This window comes from Netta rufina (assembly GCF_964035555.1).
Source record: "Netta rufina genome assembly, chromosome: Z".
NCBI lineage: Eukaryota > Metazoa > Chordata > Aves > Anseriformes > Anatidae > Netta > Netta rufina.
Genome location: NC_140126.1, coordinates 6,184,258 through 6,207,350, shown reverse-complemented (window position 1 = coordinate 6,207,350; position 23,093 = coordinate 6,184,258). Strand labels below are relative to the sequence as shown.

The 23,093-nt window shown below is 62.1% G+C and overlaps 1 protein-coding gene across 2 annotated transcripts; it reads right to left on the bottom strand.

Annotated features, from left to right (window-relative positions):
* Positions 1-488: 488 nt before the first annotated feature.
* On the bottom strand, positions 489-22,462 carry IL11RA (interleukin 11 receptor subunit alpha). 2 transcript variants are annotated; one of them, XM_084304645.1, is made up of 13 exons: positions 22,336-22,462; positions 4,845-4,944; positions 4,497-4,557; positions 4,142-4,308; positions 3,909-4,023; positions 2,939-2,971; positions 2,437-2,600; positions 2,184-2,347; positions 1,940-2,081; positions 1,437-1,532; positions 1,220-1,319; positions 954-1,036; positions 489-872 (listed from the first exon to the last, which is right to left on the bottom strand). In XM_084304645.1, the coding sequence occupies exons 2-13, from the start codon at positions 4,942-4,944 to the stop codon at positions 853-855; spliced, it is 1,245 nt and encodes a 414-aa protein (XP_084160771.1). In that variant the 5' UTR covers positions 22,336-22,462; the 3' UTR covers positions 489-852. The 2 variants fall into 2 exon arrangements, with proteins under 2 accessions (XP_084160771.1, XP_084160770.1); XM_084304644.1 differs by lacking the exon at positions 22,336-22,462 and adding an exon at positions 9,233-9,328.
* Between the last annotated feature and the right edge of the window lie 631 nt (positions 22,463-23,093).

Below are 23,093 nucleotides of genomic sequence, written 5' to 3'. Positions count from 1 at the left end.
GCTGCCCCCCACTCCCTTACCCCAGGATGCTGGGGTAAGATCCGAGCAGAGCCACCTCCCAGCCCTGCCTCGCATGGGGACCACGGTGGTGGGATGGATCCTGCCTCGGGCAGCCCCGGGTAACACAAGAGCCCCCAGACCCACCCCACGCTGCTGCTGGTTGCGTTTCCCCATCTGGATCTGGTTGGGCACGGAGCCACTGGCGCCGAGCACCGGGGCTGGGAGGTGCCAACACATGGAAGCGATTACGGGGGCCGGGTCGAGGTGTGAGGAGGGGCCCGAGCAGCACTTGCCAAGCAGGGGGCTCTGCTCAGGGTTGTGTCCCCGCTGCGGGACAGTGGAGATGCCCCAGCCACCAGCCTGCAGCCTCTGCTGGCACTCAGCAAGGGCTGAGCAGGGCAGGGGGGCTCTGGCAGCAAGGTGCAAAGGGGTCTTGCCTGGGCAGCGCCAACGCTACCCCATTTATTGGGATCACAGAAAGGTGTGGGGGTCCCTTCTGCCTTCAGACGGCTGGTGGAGGGGGCTCAGCGACGCGCAGCACCCTTGGGAGCCTGTGCCCATGGTCCCCCTCGAGGTGGCACGGCGCAGTGGCGCGGGGCTGGCTCGGTGCCCCGTCCCCACGTGCTCAGCGTGGCTCGTCGCCCTGAGTCCGAGGTGTCTCCATCCGGCTCCTGGCGGGCACGGGCAGCCCAAAGCTCCTGGAAGCACAGCCTCCATCCTTAGGGTCCATCCTGCACCCAAAGGGTGCTGGGGGCAGTGTCCGAGGCTGTGCAGCGTGGGGCCCTTGGGGCCAACAGTGGTGTCACGGCCCCTACGTGGTGAGCGGGTGCACGGAGCGGGGTCGGACGGGGCTCATGGCAGGATTTGGGTCCCTGCAGAGAAAAAGGGAAGGGAGTCAGTCAGTGGCACTGCCTTGCCTCAGCCCTTCCCTGTGCCCCTGCCCCGGCACTCACTTGGCAGAGCCTTCAAGTGGGTGGCAGCAACCAAGAAGTTGTGGGGTTTGGTCTCGTCCTTGCTGTGCTTCCTCACTCGGAGCCTGGGGACGGAGAGGTGGTGGCTGAGGACCCCGAGCAGCCCTCCCTGGGCGCAGGGACTGCTCTGCACCCTTATCCAGCTGGGACCCCAGCACAGGGCCTGGGGGACATGGGGTGCCTGTGCTAGGGTATCAGGGGCCAGAGCGGGATGGGGACAGCATTCATGCAGCCAGAACCCTGCCTACCAGATGAGGATGGTGATGACGAGAACAGCAGCCAGGATGAAGAAGGCGAAGATCCCAAGGGAGACCAGGATGGCCATCTTCTCCAGAGGGTCGCTGCGGTCTGGGACAGGAAACTGTCACGGCCGAGGGACACCACGGACCCTGGCACTTGGCGAGGTCTTGGGACGTGCTCCCACCCCAGTCCCCAGCCTCGCCCGTGACCCCCAGCTCTACTCACTGATGGGCTCAGGGTTGGGAGCCTGCGAGGGCTCCTCTGCCAGGCTCTCCAGGCTGGCATCTGTAGTGGTTCCTTCACTTGCCGTGGTGGCCGGGTCTGGGAGGGCAGCAGGGTTGGGAATCAGTCACCCAAAAGTGGAAGTTCAGTCACCCAAAATCAGGGGTAGCATTGCAGGGAGGAGTAAAGAAGGTTGCCTTTGGGGTCTGGGAGCCCAAGGATGTCCTTGGGGTGCTCCTGGCAGCTCCAGTTTGCCCTGAGAGCCTTGGGGGACAGTTCCCAAAGTGCACCCTGCCATGGGGCAGCAGGAGATGGGAGCTGCTTTGCCCCCTTGCAGCTCTACCTCCCAACAGGGGGCCAGTTTTTGGGTGGCGCGGGGCAACGTGAAGGGACCCCAGGAGCTGGGTCTTGCCCCGGTGACACTCGAGGGAGGGAGGTGACACGGGGAAGGGGCTGGGGGGGCTGTGGGAGGGACGGTGCAAGCCGTGAGGACCCCTGCCCCGCACCTCTGACCGGCGTGGCCCGTGCCTCCGCGCTCCACTCGCTCCAGTTCCCCGCGTCCAGGAAATCCTTCGCGCTCACTTGCACCACGTGCTCCAGCCCCGCGAAGGCGTCCGTGATCACCTCGGACAGGTTCACCGTCTCCACCTGGGCAGCGGGAGACGTCGGGCACGTGGGCACCCCCAAAATCTGAAGCTAGCATCCCAACCCCGGCACCCCTCGCCGTGCGCCCCCGTGGCCGCCGCTTACCACGGACCAGGAGCGGTGGATGACGGGGCGGTACTGGAGCCGAAAGCGGAGCTGGAAGTGGGGCTCCTTGGGCCAGGAGGCAGGGTACTTCCAGCTCACGTAGAGCCGCCGCGGGGCCAGGGGGACGGGCTCCACCACCAAGCCCTCTGGAGGGTCCGGCTTAACTGAGCGGGAGGGGACAGGGACACCCCGTCAGGCCGTGTCCCCACGCCACAAGTGGACGAATGGATGGACAAAGGGGACGGGCACTCACTGATGGCCTGCATGGTGATGTCCAGGAGGCGGAAGCTGGAGCCCAGCGGGTTCACCTCGGTGATGTTCAGCCGGTAGGAGCTCCAGAACTCCGAGCGGTGCACGGTGCAGGTCCCGGCGCGGGACGGGTCCTGCAGGCACGGCCCCACGTGCCCGCTCTTGTTCCTGCAGGACGGGGAGGAGGGGTGGTGATATGTCCCCCCATCCCTGTTGTACACAGCTCCCTGGTGCTGCTAAGGTGGGGGGCACATGGGGAGAACGCCACACCAGGAGCCCGATGGAGGAGGCAACCCCTGTTACAGCTCTGGAGGAGTCCAGGCTGCTCCTGTCACAGCCAGATCCCCAACACAGCCAAAGGGATCCCCCCATCCCAGCTCCATGGCTTGGGGAGCCTGTTTCTCCATGGGGTTATCGCCTCAGGGACCCTACTGAGGACAGGGGCAGAGCCTTTTGGATGGGGACTGGTCCCCAGGGCACGGGACCAGGGTGGGAGTGAGCCCTACCTCCGCTTCTCTTCTCCCGTCAGCGATTTCTTCCTGCCAAGGAGAGACAGAAAAGCAAACGGTGAGGACTGGGGGGCAGGGGGCAGCATGAAGACAACCCCACCGTAACCCAGCGTGAGGACACACCAGCCCTGGGGGGCTGCTCCGCTGCACCCCACTGCCCCCTTGCACCCCTTGGGCACCATGGCACAGGGGCTGGAGCTAACACCGTGCCCAGCACTGCCAGCAAGGAGCAGGGGCTGGGGGTCCCAGCCTAACCAGGATGTGCAGGAGGGTCCCCAGCACTGGAGGACACCCCCTGCCCGCTGCTCTTCAGTGCACAGCGGCAGCAAGCACGCTAATAAAAGCAGCCCTGGAGGGACGTGGTGTTATTTTCCACTCCCCAGCAGCTGGCTTGCTCTTGCCCTGCGCTCCAGCCCCAGAACCCGCTGCTTTCTGCTGCCAGCTCCACGTGGCTCCCATTCTGACCGCCCTTTCCCCACTGTGCCCACGCACTCGGGGGTGCCCGGGGCAGGGGGGGGATCGAGGAGAGCCCTGCTCCCCTCCTGTGCCTGCACGGCTGGCAGCGGGGCCCCGCTGCAGGTTTTACAGGCTCCGGCTGACTTCAAAGCAGCCCCGTAATTTGGCCTGCCGTGATAATTAGAAGCAGCGGCAGCGCCGTTTCACCAGCTCCTTTCATCCTGGAGCACGATGAAGTGCTTGGAGGCTTGCAGATAACCCGCTTCTCTTGCCCACCCCCTCCAGCACCAGCAGGGAGGGAGGGAGCCTGTGCTGGACCCCAACGCTGCTCTGGAAAGCTGCTTGTGCATGTGCCCTAAAGCACGCTCTGCTCCAAGGAACAGCCCGGTCCTGGGACGTGATGCTCTGGGGCAGGTGGTGAACACAGGGTGCAGGCTGGGAGGCTGGGGTGCAGGCAGGATTTGGGGGTTATGCTTAGGAGGGATCCCCCCCCCCAAAGCCCTGCCCTCACCTATAGGTGGTGATATATCTGGTGGGGAGGAAGGTCTCCAGGCTGGAGGTCCAGGAGCAGGAGAAGTTCTCATAGTCGGACGCTCTGCAGGACACAAAGGGGACCCCCGGCAGGTCTGGAGCCCGCGGGGAGGCGACGGTCAGCGAGGGGACCCCTGCCCTGCAGCACAGCCAGCACGCGGGGACCTGCGCACATCCCCTCTCGGCACCCCAGCCCACAGACACACTACTCACGCCCCAGCCGCAGGGACACGGTGTGCAGGAGGCTGCCATCCTCCCCGTGGCAGCTGTAGGTCCCCGCAGCAGCCAGGCTGGCGTGTGGCAGCACCAGGGCTCCCTGATGGACGGCCGAGCCCTCCGGCAGCGCCGCGGCCCCCTCTCGTCTCCATTGCACCGGCGAGCTGGGGAGGAGAGAGATGGGGCTTTAGGGGATGGGGACAGCAGGGACACCCCACAGGCTTTGGGGAGACAGGCACAGCTGGAGATGGAGACGTTGACTTTGCTCCCATGCTGTTGTTTTTTCTTTTTGTTTTTTTATTTTGGAGCCCTCCCGCTAAACCACCCCGTGGTGTGCACACAAAACACCTACCCGGCGCGGGCACCGGCGCACGACAGGGTCACGTCCGTCCCCACCTGGCCGTACTGCACACCTGGAGGGACACACAGAGGGGTGTCAGCCCCGCGTGCCACCCCTGGGGTCCTGCTGCACGCGGGGAACTGGGAAGGACTGGTCCCAGCTGGGGCTGGGCGATGGGCAGCTTTAGGAGCAGGCTGGCCAGGGGACACCCAATGCTGTGGGGTTGCATTTCGGGAAGGGAAGGCATCTGTAGGGTAGGCACTGGTGTTGTTTGGTCTGTGCCCTTTTTGGGGGTGCCCCTGTGTCCCCATGCTGGGAGGGCTGTGCCTTGCTGTGACCGAGGGGACCGGGGGTGCTCACCTTCCTCTCCCCAGCCCTCGGGGATGGCGAGGGAAGCTGATGCCAGGGCTGCCGCGAGGAACACCATCACCCTGCCCAGGCCTCGGGTGGGACTGTGCATCTGGGGGGGCAGAGAGGGAAAGGAGAGTGAGTTATCCCAGCGCTGGGATCCGCATCCCTGTGGGACCATGCGCCCTGCCCCAGCACCTCACCCCCTCCTGTTGGGGACAGTAGGGTGACCGTGACACCCTCACTCCTGTCCCCGGTGAGGGCTGCTGAGGAATCCCCATGCCTGGAGTGGGGACACGATGTGAAAACACTGTCCAGGAGCTCAGAGCTGCGTGGGCTGGAGGGATTGAGGGCTCTTTGCTGTTGCAGCCCTGTGCTGGGAGCCCTGGCTGGCTCCCAAGCCCTGCAAGCAAAGCAGGGTGGTCCAGAGCCCTGCACTGGTGCAGCTGGAGCAAAAAGAGATCAGTTCTGGCCTGGTTTTATGCAGCTGGAGGCAGCGTTTGGCTCTGAACAGGCTGATGCAGCAGGAGGAGCAGCTCCGTGAGATCTCAGACTGCACCGAAAGCGAGGATGGCTGCGGGTCCCTTTCACTCCCCGTCCCTGCATGGCATCAGGGCTGGTCCGTGCAGCCCGTGCCCTTCTGTGTCAGGGGCAGTAAACTTCCTGCAGGCCCCAGGCACAGGGGCAGGTGCATGCTGCAGCCCCGTGGGTGTAAATCCCTGTCCTGCTGAGTCACCTGGGCTTGAGAGCTCTGAGGGAAATATCCCAGCCCTGGAAAGCTGCCACGGAGCAGCTGGTGGTGTCCGTCCCGCAGGCAGGCGGCTGGTCTCCAGCCCAGCGAGCTGGGGCTGATGCCTGCTCCCCCTGTGCTCAGCTGGTGCCCATGGTCCACACACCAAACCACGAGGATTGCAGGAAATGAGAGAAACGGGGTGATGTGCTAAAACCCAGAGAGGTGGGGAGCTGGGCTCTGGCTTCCCCTGTGCAAGGGGGAAAAGGAACGTGTCGCTCCTGCATCACACCACGGTGCTCCAGATACCTGCAGGAGCTGCTCTCCGCTCTCCTGCACACACCAGCCAGGCTCAACTGCAAGCCCCACACATAAATAATTTCATGAGACTGTCATAAGCTTTTCCTACTAAACCACACAGAGAAATGTTCCCAAGAAACATCAGTGAAAAGAGCCCTGCCAAAACTATGCTGGTAACTGATACTAACTGGGAATACTAGGCCTGAAAGTAAAATATTTCAGTGATGGAAAAAAAGACTTAAAATACACTCTAAAAGCAGACACCAAAAATAACTCCAAGCACCACACTGGCCAAAGTTAAGGGATGGTGCTCGGGGGGATCAGGGAGAAGGAGAGTGTGCTAGCGTGGACATAGTTTGAAAATCAAATAATTTCTTCTCCTGTCTGTCCTGCTCTGTGAAGTGTGGGCTGTGCAAACGCGAAAGCAGAGCTGCCTTGCTGCAGTCCCAGCCCAGCCACGGCGTTTTGCCCCCTGGATCCCCTCATTTTTTTCCCCAAAACTCAGGAGGGAGGGGGTGCTCCCGGTGACCTGCCCAACCGCTGCCAAAGCCCAGCTGCAGCCAAATATCTCAGGACGGGACACGGGGTGATCCCTTCTGTGCCATCCCGACGGCCACAGACAGAAGCCCACGGGAGGGGTGGCAGCCACGGCACCGTCCCACCGGGCAGGAGCCGCAGGCCGGGGGAAGACCCGGGGACTTTGTGCTCCAGCAGTGCTGTGGCGTGGCCGGCGGCCAGCCGCTCGGGGCCAGGCAGCCGCTCGGTGCAGGAAGGATGCCCTGGCTTTCTGCGCCCAAAATCCCTCACGGAGGGTAAAATACTTGTGAAAATGAATGCCCACACACGTGTATGGTTAGGATGTCTTCCTTAGCAGCGCTGCTCGCTCCCAAACCCCACACAGGCGGAGCCTGGCCCCGCTATGTCTGCACCCGCGGTGACGCACCCGGGGACAGGGAGTCCCGGCAGAGTGGCCTGGAGCCGAGCCGGGGCAGAGGGAACAATCAGAGCCTTTCTTCCTCCCCGCATGGCTGCTCCCTGCCTGGACGGGGTGACCTCCCCGGCCACAGCTGGGTCAGTGGGGACAGCCCGGGGCGAGTGGCTCAGCCCCAGGATGGTGGCAATGTCGGGCACCCCTGCCCTGGTGCGGGGTGCTCTTGTTGCACCCAAGCACCGGGTGAAAATGCAAGGTGCCGTCTTCCACCCCGCACCACCCGGCCGTCCCTCTGTCCTGCTGGGCATCAGTCCTGGTGTGGGATGGTGGGGACATGGCTAGCGGCTGCTGCTTTCCCCCCCAGGGCTGCACAGCACCAGTTCCCAGAGCCACGTTGGGAAAGGACAAGGGCTGGGATTGCACAGCAGCGAGCAGCGCGCTTCGTGACTCTTTAGCCCATCCAAAGATTTTCTGATTGAGGCTTTTGGGGAGCTGCGGGACAAGTCCTGCTGCGAGCCCCATCCTGCAGAAACCATCAGCATCAGCATCTTAAAACGCTACAAATCAAATTGTCCTGCCTCCTTTCCCCCCCCCAAATCACAGCCACGTGCACCAGCACTGATGCACATGTGGGATGTGACAGTCCCCTCGGCATGGCCGTGCTGTGCCATGCCCCGCAGTGGCCTGGCAGAGCTCAGCGCAGATTCCTGGGGGAGGCCAACTTTCCATTGCACTCGCTGCTTTGAAAGACAGTGGTTTTGGTTTTTGTTTTTTTGCTTTGCTTCATTTGAAGTCACTCTTCAAAGAGGAAGAGACGCACACAGAGCCAGGGGTGGGGCGGGTGAGGGGGACACACGCAGACGATGCCGCATTGGCACGGGGGAAACAAGAGCTGGGGGCACACACAAGTTGCTCCCCACCGAGTGCACAAAAGCCGTGGTGCCTCCCAACCCCTCCACAGGGTGGTCTGGGGCAGCATCACTGAAATGGAGATGTAGGGGGAGAAAAAAAAAAAAAAAAAAAAAAAAAACACACCATGAGCACTTGGCAGCCCTGCCCACCATGTGCTGGGTGCTTCTGGAGTCACCCACCTGCAGAATGCCACCCTGCAGCAGGCAAGGGGTGACACCGGCCAGCTCCGGCGCCCTGGCCATGCCATCGTGCTGTGCCCCTGTGCTCGAGCATCCCTGGCCCCGCTGCCCAGTCCCTGCTCCCTGCCAGTGCCCGCTGTGGGAAACTGCTCCCGTGGCCAAGGGCGGTGGCGTTTTGAAGCAGCAGGAATGTCCCTCTTCAGCTCATTTTCCTTCGGGGTCGGGCGGGGAGCGCCCTGCTAAGCCCCCCTCCTCCTGGCCGCCCTGCAGGAGTGCTGTGCCCCGCTCTGAGGAGCCGCAGCGTGGCCTGAACCCCTGCCCGTGCTGCTGCCCTGCCCAGAAAGCTGGCAGCATCCCGGTCCCACAGCAAAGCTGGGGCAGGCAGGAGGAGGAATGGTGACCCCCAACCCTGCACATCCTGACAGCGTCCCCTCTCCAGATGCGAGTGAAAAGCTGGAGGATTTTGTACCTGACAGCACGGCTCAGCGTGGAGGGGGCACAAACCTGCGGCACCCGCATGGCCCCCGCTGCCTCTTGCGTTGCCTTACCAAGCTGGAAGGGGCCGTATCCTGCACCAGGGCTCGCCCTCTGGGAAGCAGCTGCCGTGCCCTCATTTTCAGCGCTTTTTATTCGCATTCATCCTTTGCTTGCTTTTCGCCAAATCTGAGGACAAGGGGAGGCGGGGGAGAGGGGGAACCCGAGGCCCCCGGGGAGCGTGCCTCTGGCACCCACCAAGCTGCGGCATGCCTGGTGAAAGCCAAACAATGGGTGCCAATGGAGAGGGAGGGAGGGACGTTCCCCCTCCCTCCCCTCTTTTTGGAGCCACCAGGGCCATACTCAGCCCCCAGGACTGCTGGCGGTGCCCACAGCACCTCCTCACCCACAGCTCTCCGAGTCCAAGGGGTAACCACTGCTTGCTGTCCCCAGCCTGTGCAGTGCCTTGGGGACCCCAAAAAGCGCTGCTTCCCTTTGCACCTCTTCGTGCACACAGGCAGCACAGCACCCGCTGCGGGAATAACCCCGAAAAAAACAGCAAAACCAGCTGCAGACTCTCCCTGGGGGGCTGGTGCAGTCCAGTAAACCCTATTTTAGCTCAAATGCGGGGTTCGAGCCAGCACAACCCAAAGGTGGGTTACGCAGCCCAAATGCGGGGCTAACCCCAGCACAGCCCAAACGCGGGGTTAAACCCATCGCCGCCCAGGGAAGGGCTCTGCTCCACTCCCACCCCAAACACCCGTCCCCATCCAACCCATCACCACCACCCCAAACCCAGCCATGCCCCGCTGCCCACAGCCCCACGGTTACCCAAACCCAAGCCCCCCCGTGCCCCGGGGGCCACCCCTCGCACCTCGCTCCTCCGTGGGGCCAGCAGCTGCTAACGGGACCCGGTGCTGGGGGACCAGGGGGCCACCCCGTGCCTCAGCATCGCGGCGGCTTCGTTGCGGGACGGTTTCTGCTCTGACCCTGGGAAACTCCCACCCCAGCGCCGCGATTTCCGCCCGGCCCCTCGCCCGCGCCCTCCCCTGCCCCAGCCCGCGGAAGGAGAAGTCTCTGGCTCCCGGCTTGTAACCTGAAGCATCGGCAGGGGCCAAACAGCAAGGGCTCTGTTAGCAGCCAGCAGCCCCCGAGCCCTGCCAGCTGGCAGCCTTTTATTCGGGGGAGGGTTGGGGTGGAGGGGGGGGAGTGAGAGGAGCCCCCAGCATCAGGCTCCCCGCCTCGCCCTAAGTCGCACGCTGGAGAAATTCCTAAAAATAATCTGCTGGCCCTAAAGACAGCTGGCCGGTGGAGGGCAAGGGATGGAGAGGGGTCCCGTGGGAGGTGGCCGAGGGGCCCCGTCCTTACTGTGCCTGCAGAGCCTGTGCCAGACCCAAGGGCAGGGGTGGGACCCGCTGGGCTTTTGCTCACAGGGACCTTGGTGAGCTTGGGATAAACTCAGGGCAGGAAAGAATAAAACTCTCTGTCCCAGGAGAGTTTTGGATTTGGGGTGTTTTCCTGATCCCAAATGAAGCTGGGTGCTGGAGGCTGCATACAGGCTTGGTTTTGCCAAATCTGCTCTGCTTTTGGATGCTGAAGGGCTTCACCACGCAGTCCAGCCCTCGTGCTGCCCGGCTCTCCTGGGGCAGTGCAAGGAACCCACAACGGACCCAGAGGCAAGCGGTGCCTGGCCCTAATTAAAAACCCCCAGAAAGCATGCCGGAGGGGCAGAAGCTGAAGCTGTGATGAAGAGCATGCGCATCCACGTACGAACATCTACACGCACATGTGAGCATCCCATGCAAGCCCAGCACCCGGCTGCTCCCGATGAATTTGAGCCTGGAGCCAGGTGAGAGGGGCCCCGCAGCGCATCCCTGCCCCGAGCAGCAGGCAGCACGGCCCCATCCCGCCCCGTGCCCGGGGGCTCGCTGGTGTCTGGGAGCAATCGGGCACAGCTCCATTTCCAAGGCACGAAGGCGCTCGGGTCAGCCAAAACGCCGCGGGGCGGCAGGTCCAAAATAAACATTTCGCCGTTACTGCCTGCTTTCAGGAGCTGGTAACGTTTCATTTCAACGGCACACATGCTCCCGCAGCTAGCAATTTGCTGTCACTCTTCTGCAAAACAAAATCCCTTTTGGGCTGGGGGAGGATTTCAGGTGTCACCGGGAGCCACCCGGGCAGCCAAATAAAGCCACCACCAAAGGACCATGAACTCTGCGTGCTGTGGCACCTGCATGGGGAGGGGACAGCAGCTGCAGACCCTCGTGCCCACAAGCTCTTTTTTTTTTTTTGCCCCTTTGCTCACGCTGCCACAGCAAAGGTTCCCCAATTCATTGCCACCTCCACCTGGGGCAAGCAGCCACGGCACAGGGCTTACACCAGGAGGTGTAAGAAGGGGAGGCCACCGCCACGCTCAGGGGACGGGGGCAGTGAGTTGAGAAGGTTGGAAAAACACCGGCTGGATCGTTTTGTGCTGGGGGAAAAGAAAAAAAAAAAAAAAAAAAAAAAGAAAGTGCTCCTGAAAGATTAAGTGTGAGCATATCCGAGCAGGGGGGAAAGCAGGGCAAAGTTGTGAGCGTGCTGACACATCTCCTTCCACGATGCTGGAGGGACGCCCCGGCCCTGCTCGGGGACAGCTCTGTTTACAAGCTCCCATTGTCTCCTTTTTTCCTTTTCTTCCCCCCCACCCCGCCCCTCCGATGTTATAGTTCAGAGTAAACAAAAGCAAGCAGCCTCTCTCTCCAAACATTTCAACCATCCCAAACTTTCTCTGGAGGGGGGCTGCCCGTGGAATTTTCCTCATCCAAAAGAATTTCGAAATGTTCCCGTTTCAGCCTGCTTTGAATCGAGGCCAGGGCGGCTCTGAAATCCTTCGCGAAATGCTCGAGCTGCCCTCTGCGCAGCCCTGGCTCCAGCTGGGGGACCGAGGTCCCTTCAGCAGCCACAGCACCCCAAAAATCCCCACTTGGAGGGGGAATGTTGGCATGTCCCAGCCTGTGCAAACTCCTCATGCCCTGCCCATCACCTGCAGGGAGCCAGCAAGCCCCTGGTGGGGATGGATCTGGGTTTTTATAGTTTACTGATGGAGCACCTCGATTCCCACAGCAGTTTGCAGCCTGCTCCGTGCCTGCTTGGGCAGGGTGACCAGGAGGGGATGACACGCTGTGGTCGGGGCCAGCGTCCTTCCCCGTGGATGGAGCAGGGACACGGCCTCGTGCCCTGCACATCCCTGGGAGATGGCACCTGGAGAGGACGAGGAAAGCTCCTCCAGGATGAGCCGTGGTGGGTGTCACCCAGCGCACGGTCAGGGTGGGCACCCCAGGTGCTTGGCACTGAGTTTTAACCCCACGAAGAAGAGGTGGGAGCCCGGGGTGGGCAAGCAAAGACCCCCACGAGCTGCCCTTGGCTCTGGCTAGCACAGATGTGCTGTGGGACCTGGCTGCGCTGCTCAGCCCCTGGGCAATGGGGGCACCGGGGTGGCCCCTGCACCAACTGCAGCGAGGAAAGCTGAGCTGTAAAGCCCACCCAAGAAAGGCAACGAAGCGGGGAATCGGAGCGCTAAACAAACACCCGACCTTCAGCCGGGCTGGGATTTGGCTGTCAATGCAAGCCATTGTGGTGGCCTGGCATGTTAATGTCCCCTGCTCGCTTTCCCGAACGGTCCCTGGATGGGTGTCACCGGGTAGGTGGCCCCGCAGCCCGACACACACCGGGGCACGTCGGGGAGCCCTTAAACCCTCACCCTGCTGCCATAATCCCCCCGCACTGGGACACACAGGGGGCTGGGGGGGGCTGCAACCCCTCGAAGCACACACGTGGAGGGTTGGCACCCGCTCCGTCCTCCCCCCGGGTGGGCACAGACCCCAGATGGGGGGTACCTCGGCTCCAGGCGGGGTGGGGGTCATGCTGTGAAAGGGGGGTCCCCTGCCAGCTCTGCACCATCTCCTAGGCAGCCTCACCAGTGCAACGCCGTGCTGCCTTCTCCTCCTGTGCGGGGGCTTCTCCATGGTCCCCCCCCAAACCCAGCCCAGCAGCCCCCTCCCCTATAAAGGGGCCAGGCAGCGGCTGCGTGGGGAGCAGAGCCTCTGGCACAGCAGATGGGGGCTGCAAGGCAAGACTCCCTCAGGTGTGTTTGCCTTGGCCAGCGCTCAAGCCTGTCCAATTAGAGCTACAGAAAACATATATTAAAAAGGAGGGGGAAAAAATAATACTCTCTCCCGCGCTGGGGCCCTGGGCTTGGCCGGGGTTTCTCGGTCGGCCAAGCGCAGGCGATGCAGGCTCTGCTGGCAGCCGCCCGGGGAGGGAGGGGTGTTTGTGGATATTAAAACGCAGTCGTAAAGAAGAATAAAAGGGCAGCCTTGTTTCGGAACGAGTCTCCGAGGCTTTCCCCTCTCCCGGCATGCTCGGCACCTGGCCGGCTCTGCAGTGCTGCTCACGAGTGGCTCGGGGGCAGCCAGCGTGCGGTCACAGCCCCGGCGTGTCCTGGGGAGGGCAGGGGCAGCAGCCTGCCCTTGGCATCCACCTATCCACCCTATGGCCACCCTATGGCCACCATCAGCTGCCCCACGGACCGGCGGTGCCTTGGCACAAGCCCCTGTGCTGATGCTCGAGGAGCGCAGCCAGCCCAGCACCTTTGGGCGGACACAGGTTTCGGAGCAAACCCCTGTGTGGGGTTAAAACTGCAGCTTGCCCTTGTGCTTAAACCACTCCTGCACATCCCAGCCTGCTGCTCGCCGCCTGCCTTTTCTCCTGCCCCAAAGTCCCGCTCTGCCCACGGGAAAACTCTTGGTATCGGGTCCCCGGGGGTGAAGGAGAGGCCGGTCAGAGTTTCTGCTTGCACTGCCTGGCATTGGGCCGGGCTCCAGCATTTACCAGCAGGCAGGTCGGGAAGGAGGAGAGATATGGATGGGGGGTTGCAAGGTGTTACTGCCCCCACACAGCTCCCTTGGTGCAGAGCTGGGAGAGCAGCGGTGGCTGCCAGAGCACGGCAAGGGGCAGCTTCAACCCCACATCCATCCCCAGTGATGGATGCAGCTTCCCTGCAGCATCTCCTCCCCTGTGTGCTGACCTCCCCACCACCACTGCAAAAAGCAGCAGCCAGGCAGTGAAGGAGCAGCCCCAGCCAGGAAGGTGCCCCCATCCCATCCCATCCCATCCCATCCCATCCCATCCCATCCCATCCCATCCCATCCCATCCCATCCCATCCCATCCCATCCCATCCCATCCCATTCCGTCCCGTCCCGTCCCGTCCCCACCTGCTTGCCGGGCGCACACCTGGCTTCTTGGCACAGCCGCTGCCCCTCTGCCCCCTCCCCGAGCGGCTCCCGGCCACGTGGCAGCGAGGAGGGGGACGATGGGCTGCGAGCCCAGCAGCCTCCCCCATCCCTCCCTCCTCCCCTCCGCCTTTTCCCTGGCAGCTCCCCAGAACCGCAGGGCTCACCGGGCCTCCCGTCCCCTCGCCGTGCCGCGGGGACCCCGGGCACACCCCGTCCCCCTCGCCACGGCTCGGCCCCAATGACTAACGCCCCGGGTGCCGCCGGGGCGAGCGGGGCCCGTCCCTTGGCCGTGCTCCCTCCCTGCGGCGGTGAAATCACGTCTGGAGAAAGCACGCGCGGTGCCGGCGGGTCCCCCCCCCCGCCTCCCCTTTGCTGCTCCCCGCGAGGCTCCCTCGCTCCCTGCCCGCTGGCTGCCTGCCCCGGCTCTGCAGAACCCCGCTCCCCGTGGGACCCCGCCGGCCCCGCACGCAGCCCGGCGTTGCGGATGGACAGAGGGACGCTCCAGACGCACGGCCTGCGAGGGAGCTGGCGGCAGCCCCGGCGGCCTCCTCCGTAGGCGCGTGGGAGGGCGGCGGGGCCAGCAGGCTTCCTGAGCTCGTAAAAATGCTCCCAGGGAGCGGGCAGCAACCTCTGGCCTCCCTCTAACCTTCCTAACAGCAGCACAGCCCCTCTGGAGCCGGGGAGGGGGGGGGGGACGGCGAGGGACGAGCCACCTCCGCTAGCCACCGGCCCCAGCCGGCACGTGGCACGCGGGTGACTAATTTGGCTCTTTAAACGCCTCCGCAGCACGGGAGCGTGGCTCCGGGTTAGGGTTTAATTATCTTCCTCTGCTGCCTGCGATCTCTGCCTGCTGTAGCGCCGCAGGGACCACGGGGACGGTGTCCCTGCCACCGGCACGGCTGGCACCGACCAGGTCCCCCTTGGTGCCGGGGATCTGGTTGGGAACGCGGTGAGGCTGCAGCTCGGGGCTATAAAAAGCACTGCTGTGGTATGCAGCACGCCGCTTCGGGGAGGGGAGGGAAAAAATAAAAATAAAATCAGGTGCCGGATGAGTCAGGGAGTGACAGCGCGCACTTCTGGGTCAGGACTGGCCGCGGCGCAGCGCTCCTTCTTCCCTTCCACCCCACTTCCCAGCCAGGAGCCTGGAGACGTCCCAGGGCAGCCGGGGAGCACAGAGCTGAGATTTGGCGAGGCCCCGAGGGTGGAGGACGGCAGCGAGGCTGGGACAGCAGAGGAAGGACAGGGGACGATTGGCACCTCCTGCCAGCGCCACAGCCTCCCCTCGCCCGGCCCAAAGGCGCTGGATCCGGGCACCCAGCCTCCTGGCAGCTCTCCTCCAGCAGCTGGCTTTGGGCAGTGCTCAGTGTTTGTCCGGAGGATTAACCGTGCCCTGCTTTACAGCCAGAGGCTCCCATCCCCGTGTGATGGCAGGGCTGGTGCTGCCACGGCAAGAGCGGGCACCCCGCTGTGACCCCAGCACCCATGGGCACCCCAAGGGGGACCTCACCTGGAGACAGCAAAAGCCAGGGGAAAACACATCCGAAGGGAGCTCCCCGCCCCGGGACATGCGATGTTTGCACAAGCCTGAGCGGGGGAAGGTCAGATTAATTTTAAACCTGAATAAACAAGGGGAGAAGGCAATGCCAGAGCTCACCCTTCCCTGCGGCTCCCTGCATCCCTGCCAGCGGGGATGCATCCAAGCACGGCTGCATCCAGCCCGGGGCTCAGCCCCGGGACTCTGCCCAGCCCCAGGGACCGCGGGGACAGCCCCACACTGTCCCAAATCCTCCCCTGCCGCGGGGCCTCCCCGACTTCGAGGAGCTCCCGGCTGAGTCAGTGCTGGCAACGGGACGGCTGACAGTGCAGCGGCTCCCGCTCCCCATCCAAAAACCCCTCCAGCTGCAGCACCGGGTGCCCACCCGGCTCCCACAGGGATGCCCCCACGCCGTGCCACCCCATCCTGCTGGGGATGGCTGCAGGGCTGAGCTGCCCCCCCCCCACACCCCAAACGCCCCAGCTCTGCCTCTTGGGAAATAACCAGGAGAGGAAAAAAATAAAATATTGTTTGTGGGTCAAGAGGAGAACGGAAAAAAAAAAAAAAAAAAAAGTTTGCATTTTTCGTGCCAAAAGGAAAATGAAAACCAAAACATTTTGTTCTAAATGATAGGCCTTGTTTAGTTTTCAGTGGTTTTACTTTTTTAAAATGGTTCAAATTAAATCGAGCTAAAATTGGCTTCCAAACATTACCTTGGGGTGGGGAATCAAATCAAATCAAAATCAAAACGTCTCATTTGGAAAATGTCAGAGCGAAACGCCGCGGCTTTTCCAGCCCGGCGAGAGCCGAAGCCAGGCGCTGAACCCAGCCTCAATTCACAACGTGTGCCGGCCTCCAAAAAACTGTCTTTATTTTTTTATTTATTTTTTTTTTTCTCCAGCAAACGAAGCAGCTGCCCCCCGTAACCCCTGCCGGCTGTGCCAGTGGGCGGCCGCCAGCACCGGCGCTCCCGGTGCGTGGCTCCCAGCGGGGACGTCCCCGCGCCCTGCCGCTGCACGGACAGAGCACACTGCAGCCTTGCGCCCGAGTCTGACCCAAGCTGCTCTTTAAAACTTCTGTTTAAATGTCTTTTCTATTAGGTCAGCATTCCTCCTTCGCGCAGGGAAGGTGGTTACGGGCTGCAGCCCGGCACACAGGCTCCTCAGTGCCGGCTGCTGGCGCTCTGTCAGCGAGCAGCCTGCCCACGCGATTAAATTACCGAGAAAAATGGATCGTTTCTCCAAGCATTAGGTGCGTTAACCTCTCTCGCGGTGGCGAGGCCCGCTACAGGCGAGCTGTTAATTGGAAATTCATAGAGCTGGCCGCAAAAGTTTCCTTCGGCTCTGCTCCGCCCTGCCCTTGTTGAGGCGAGAGGGGTGGTGGGGAGGCGCTTGCTGCCCTCCCTGAAACACCGGGGAAAATAAGTGAGGAAAAACCCTCAGGGACCTTTCCGGGCAAATACACAGCTGGCACAGTCCAGCTCCAGACCTGCTCACTGCTAACCCCAGGTCCAGCGTGTGCCACCCCCCAGGTGGGGACATCACCTGGGGACACTGCCCCAGCACCTCTTCCAGCTACACCCCAGGGGACAAAAATAGATGCTACCTGCCCCTCAGACCTCGCTTACATCCTTTGCCCATCCCAGACACAGAGTGAGCACCACCAGTTATTTAAAAAGCTCCATCCCAGCCCAACCTGCATCTCAGCATCTTCCTCCTGGGCTGTTTTGAGACCAAACCTCTGCGCCTTGCTGGCTGAGCAGAGTCCCTGGAGGCATTTTCAGGACAAACTGCCCCCATGGTCGGAGTTGCAGGGATCCCAGAGCTTATCTGCAGCCTCCGGGGAGGGAGCAAAGGGGGGTTTGCAGCAGCCCAAGAGCTTTGTCAACAGGGTGCTCCGGGAGCCTGTCCCCTCCTGGGTTCACACCCGGCGCCGCTGCGAGGGGCTGCATCCTGCTCCTGGTGTGCACCCTGCACTGTGGGGAGCTCCAGGGGGGGAAAAATGCAGCAGCCAGGGAGCCCCACGCTGCCAGGCTGCTTTTGGGTGCTGCCGGTGCAAGGACAATGGGCACAGCTCAGGCTGGAGATGGGAAGAGAGCAGGGCATGGCATCGGGGATGGCCGAGGGAAAAGGGACGCTTCCCCGGTGCTGTCATGCTCCAGCCGTAATGCTGCAAAACTCAGACCCGGGATGGGGCCAAGCAGCCTCGGTGGAGCTGCAAAACAGCCTCCTGGGAGCCTCTCAGGAGCTACAAATCAAAAGCAGCCCACGGGCAGCCGAGTCCCCCGGGGTTGCGTGTTGGCCCTCGCGAGCCAAGGATGGAGCAACAGCTGGTCCAGCCCACCAGCTCCTCCTAACACTTCGCCTGGGGCAAAACTCATGGAAAGCGAAGGAAAGACTCCTGTGGACTTCCCCAGGGGTTCAGGGCCGGTCCCAGCTCTGCACGAAAGTCTGGGGAGATGCCAGCTGGCCCGGGCACCGTGCGTGACAGTGGCTTTCGCAAAGCAAAGCAGGGACACCGCAGCTGAGCCAGCCCCGGGGGACCTTTGCGGGGCCGTTTCGGCACAGCTGTCGGGAGCTGCAGCCCCTCTGTCGCAACCCTGGCACAGCGCTGTGCGATGCTCTGGCACAGCCACCCACCACCACCCCTTGCAGCAGCCCCCCGTGTCTCTCTCAACGTCACCGAGGCCCTTTTGTGTTTTGTTTTGTTTTGTTTTGTTTTGTTTTGTTTCTTTTCCTTTTTCCAGTTAATTTTGCAGGAAGGAGCGGTCTGAATCACGCCTTTCATGGCATTATTGAATTCAGGAGGCATTGGTGCCCGCACCGACTTTCATCAAAGAGGGGCTGGCGAGATCCCGGCTCCAGCTGTCGGTCTGGCCAGGATGAAGCGTGCGGGGTTTCGGTCCCAAAGGAAAGGGCTGGTGAAAGCACAGGAAGGGCGAAGGAAACAGCTGACCCGGCACCAGCGTGCCAGCCCCACGGGGCACAGGGACTTGCTCTGCACGGAGCCACCGCCTCTCACGTGCTCTGCGAGCAAATCCAAACCCGCGTGCCAAAACCAGGCACTCACCCCTAGGGCTGCCCACAGGATGCTACGTGGCATCCCCTACACGGGACAGGACCCGGGGACAATCCCTTGCTCTGGGCCCCCAGGAAGACCCCCCATGATGGCTGCGGAGCCGATGCCACCTGGCCATGCTCCCAAAAACAGTGCCAAGCCAGCACTGGGCCCCTCTGTGCCCCTGGTGTGGCGGGGAGCTCTGCTGGCTCATGGCTTCTGTCACTTGGTGCAGCTCCAGCATCATTGTTTTAACCAAGCTCACCATCCCTTGTTTTCACTTTAGGAACTCGGGTAAAATAGAAAATGCCCAAATGACCTTCTTTCCACCATCAGGATTTCATTAGACGAAGGAGCCCTAAACTTTTCCACCCCTCCCTATAAGGAAATCTCTGCAGGGCCATAACCATTTTTATTATGCTGTTTCTATTTCTGCCCTCTCCGTATTGAGAGGAGGGGACCAGAGCCCAGCAGCCGCTGGGGAGCCCTGGAGTGATTTCCAAAACCCCACTAAATGCTTTCAGCATCAGCCCCTCTCCCCACGGCCAAGCATTTCGCTTGCACTTTTGCACAGTGCAGCAAATGCTTCCACTGAGTTGTCCGCAGCGAGGTCTGCATGGTCTTCCCGAGTGGCTACAGACCAACAAAAACCCGAGGACTTGCACGATTTTCCTAATCCCTGCTTACAGCGGGTGTTTTCTCACGCTGCTCAATGCACGATCTTACCTGAGGTTCCCCCAGCTGTCGCCACCCGCACGGTTCAGCCCCGCGTCCGACCGCACCAGCTCTCACCCGAGGTCCATCCAGCCCGGCTGCCATCTCCAAAAGCATCTTCAGAAAACGTGTGCGAGCAGATGTGGCCTCCCCCCAGCCAGACCCTCCAGCAAACCCTTCCGAAATCCCTCGTAAGCTTTTTCAGCAATGACTGATCCCTTCTGGCCCGAGTCCAGGCTCTGCTGGTCAGATGTGACCACAGCACAAATCCCGCTAAGACAGAGGTGAATCAGGTCCTGCAGTGCCGTTCGCCTTCTTGTTCCTCTTCTCCCAGACCCCAAACACCAGATGCAGCAGAGAGGAGGAGACGTTTGTCCCTTTTTTTCCCCATGTCTGAGACTCGTGCCCTGGAGGGGAGGCAGGATCTCACCCCTCAGCCCCGCTCACTCATCCATCCTCCTTCCAGCCGGTGCCTGTGAGCAGTGCCACCCGCAGCAGAGCCCGATGCACACTTTAGGGGCTGCGAGTGCTGGGACAGCACGGCAAAGCCCAAAGCTCACCCCGTTCCGTGGCCGTGCCAGGGCTGCCTAAGTGACAGGGTGACTCAGAGACTTGGGGAGCAGCCAGTTTTGAGAGATAATTCCTATTAACATGCTGATCTCCGAGACGACAAACCTGCTTCTAATTTCTAGAGGAATTTTTCTTTTTTTTTTTCCACGGAGACAGCCCATGGGAATGTGACTGTTGGAGATGACGAGCAAGCCATGACTCTAATAAGACATCACCTCCCTTTCCCACCTTCGCAGCCTGGAAGGGAGGATGTGCTGGAGAACAACATCACTGGGAGGCGTGGAGATTTGCTGCTAAGAACTCGGGCCATGGGGTCACTAAATCCCCGTCCGGGGAGACTTGGTGATTTTCACACATGAGATGCTTTTGTAACCACAGGAACACTTAGAAAAACCAAAAACTCTCTAAACATCCCAGCGAGTCACCCCAGATATCCCAGGGCTAATTCCTGATGCTGGGTTTGCATCAGCATCCCGAATGCCAGCGAGGCCCCATCGCAGTGCCTGGGGGAAGAGCGCCCAGCCGAGCCAAGATCCATCCTCGGCTGCGGCTTCGGCATGGGCAGAGACACCCTGTGCCACGACTGAACAAGAGGAGAGGAAATGAGAGGGGGGGAAAGTGCCCAAAGAAGCATCTTGCAAGGGGTTTTCCTTTCCGTTTTCCTTCACAGCAAAACCCACAGGGAAAGCACGAAAGCACTGTACATGCGCAGGCACATCGCCAGGCTGGGCTCCGTGCACGATCTGCCCAAACCCCCAGCACACATCCCCAGTGAGATATTTACAGCCCACTGGTCCCTGCACTCAGGCCAGCTGCCCTCCCGAATCCTGAGGCTCTGACGTGATGCTGGATGTAAAAAAAAATAAGCACCTTGCATCACCAGCCTCGCCAAGGGACTGTGGCTGTCACCTGGCCAAGGGCGGATGGAGTGAGCTGGAGATGGAGAGAGAGGAAGATCAAGGCAGCCCACATCTGATCCGACACAAGGAGACAAGAATCTCTTGGCTTGCTCAGCCTAACAAAATAACGAAGATGCTATAAATACAGTGGGGTAAACACCGGCGAGGGAGAAGAGGTCTTGAACTAAAAGCACAATGTTGGCACAAAGCCATGTGGGAATAAACTATCCAGGAGTATACTCGGGCAGGAAATCAGAAGAGGTTTAGCCCTGCGTGAGCAGGAAGAGCCTGGAGTCGCCTTTGAACATGACCGGAGCAGGAAGAAAGGGCTTGAACCGAGAGCTTGTGACAGGTGAGGATGTCACACTCCGTCCCTGGCTCCCTGTGGTTCCCCGCTAATGCTCGGGATGGTCCAGGTGAGGTGGGGGAGAAGGGGAGAGAACAGGGCTGGGTGGCACTTGGGTGCCTGCAGATGGGGGGACGCAGCAGCTTCTGATAAACCCTGCAGCCACAAAAGGGAACCGGCGCTGCCTCCAAGCTGAAGACGGCGGGGAGACTCGCGGCACTGTGAGTCATTCATTCATCCTTCACAAACAGGGCCTGCGCCCGGCCAAGCATCCTCCTCCCCCCCTGCTGCCGTGACAGCCAGCCCGGAGACTTCTCCGGGACGGGGAAAAAATGGCTTATCAGACATGATGAAGTTTTCCCTTCCCCGTGAGGCTCCCAAAAGACCGAAGCAGCTCGCAGAGCAGGAGGCAGGGCGAACCCTGAGCCGTTCTTCTCCATGGAGTAGAGGGCACATGGGTGCTACAGGGTGGGGGACACGGTGGCTGCATGCCACCCCATTCCCATCCCAAGGAGGAGCCCTGCTGACCCGGCTTCCACCAGCAAGAAGCCCCACACAGGGCTGGGATGCCATGGGCTCCGTGCAGACCTGAGCGTAACCCAGACGGTGACCTGCCCTCGCATAAATGCTGGCAGAGAGCAAACACCCCACCTCCTCCGGCAAACACCGCCGCCAGACGTGGCTGCAGCCGAGCAGAAGCAGGCAACTCCTGGCACCCCCTTGGCCACTGACACCGCAGGTTTCTTGCCGTGGAGATCGGATTAAAGAAAAATGAGGCTCTGGAAGCGGCCTCACGGAAGGGGCTGGGATTGCAGACAGCCAAATCCAAGCGAAACGCAGCCCCAAAGCCCCCTTTCGCACACTTTGCCAACTTGCTGCCAGAACTCAGGGGGGACCCGAGGAGGGGACGTGGCTGGGTTTGGGGGTGACACGGCCAGCGTGTGAGGGTGGCACCAGGGCTGGGCACCCGCAGGGGCTGCCAGGGGTCTGAGGAGCAGTGATTGGGACCAGCGGCCAAGGGCAAGGAGGGACAAGGCAGGCAGAGCCCTTGCGGTGCCTGCGCATGGGAAAGCGCCTCTCTCCGCGCCTCTCCTAATTGAGAGCAGCTTTTCCCTCCCCCGACCCCCCAGGAGAAGACAGGGCCCTGCCAGGGGGACCGGCGGCTTGCCTGGTATTGTTCGAGCCTTCCTCCAGAAAACTCTCCCCGGAGACGAGGAGAGCGGGGGTGGGGCTGAGGGGGGGAAGAGAAATCTGCGGATGATGGGGAAGGGGCTCGAAGCTTGCGCCCCCCGACCTCTTCCCACCCCCCGAGCATCTGAGGCTCGCTGAGCCAGGAAGGGCAGCAGCACCGGGTACCCCCGTAGGCAGGCTGGAGGAAGGTCGTGGGGGGTGCGCTACTTTTCCCCGTACCTCCGGGGCAAGCGGCAAACCACCGGGATACACCGGCGCCGGGAGCCTGCCCGCAGCCGGGCGCCCCTCACCGCGGCGTCGGGGCGGCGGCGAGGAGCCGGGATATAAGGGGAGGGGAAAAAAGAGGGGGATGTGTGGGGAGGGGGTGAAACGAGGAGGGGGTGTCCTACCTTCCTGCGCTCCTCCGCGGCTATGTGTCCATGGTGCTCGGCGGACCGGGACCGGGACCGGGACCGGGACCGGGACCGGGACCGGGACCGGGACCGGGAGCGGGACGAGTGGCACCGGCGGCGGGGAGCCCGCTGCGGGCTGCTCGGGGCGGCAGCGGGCGGTCCGGTCCCGCCGCCTTCGCTGCACAATTGGAGCAGGGCGCTGCCAATCCTCCGCCGCCTCCCCGGGACGCTTCCTGTGCCTCGGATCCGCACCCGGCTCCCGGACCGGCTCCCGCAGCTCCGCACCCCCCGGGCGCACCGCTCGACCCCCGGCCCCCGGTGCGCGGCTCGCCCGGGGGCACCTCCAAGGGGCAGCGCCCCCCGGCATCCCGGCGGGGGTCGGGGCTGAGGGAAAGGGTTTTTTGCCTCCTCACGGCTTTCAGGGAGCGTTTGCATTCCCCTTTTTCACGAAGCCTTGTTTGTTTTCCCCTTGGATTTGTTTTTAATTTTTATTTTTATGGTTTCGTCAGAGTGAAAATTATCGTGAGGAAGGAACACATTGGAAGTCTGCAGTGGGAAGCAGCTGGTGAAAACCCATTGGGAATTTCCCTTCTCCTGGCCCCCGGGGGCCAAGTGTGGTCTGGGGTCCCCCTGGGATGGGATGGAGACCCCAGGTGAGGACACTGGGGCCGTAGGTTTCCGTCTGCCTGGGCACGGTGCCCGTGTTGAGATAAGGGCCACATGCCTGGGTGTGTGCAGCACCCATGTGGCATGAC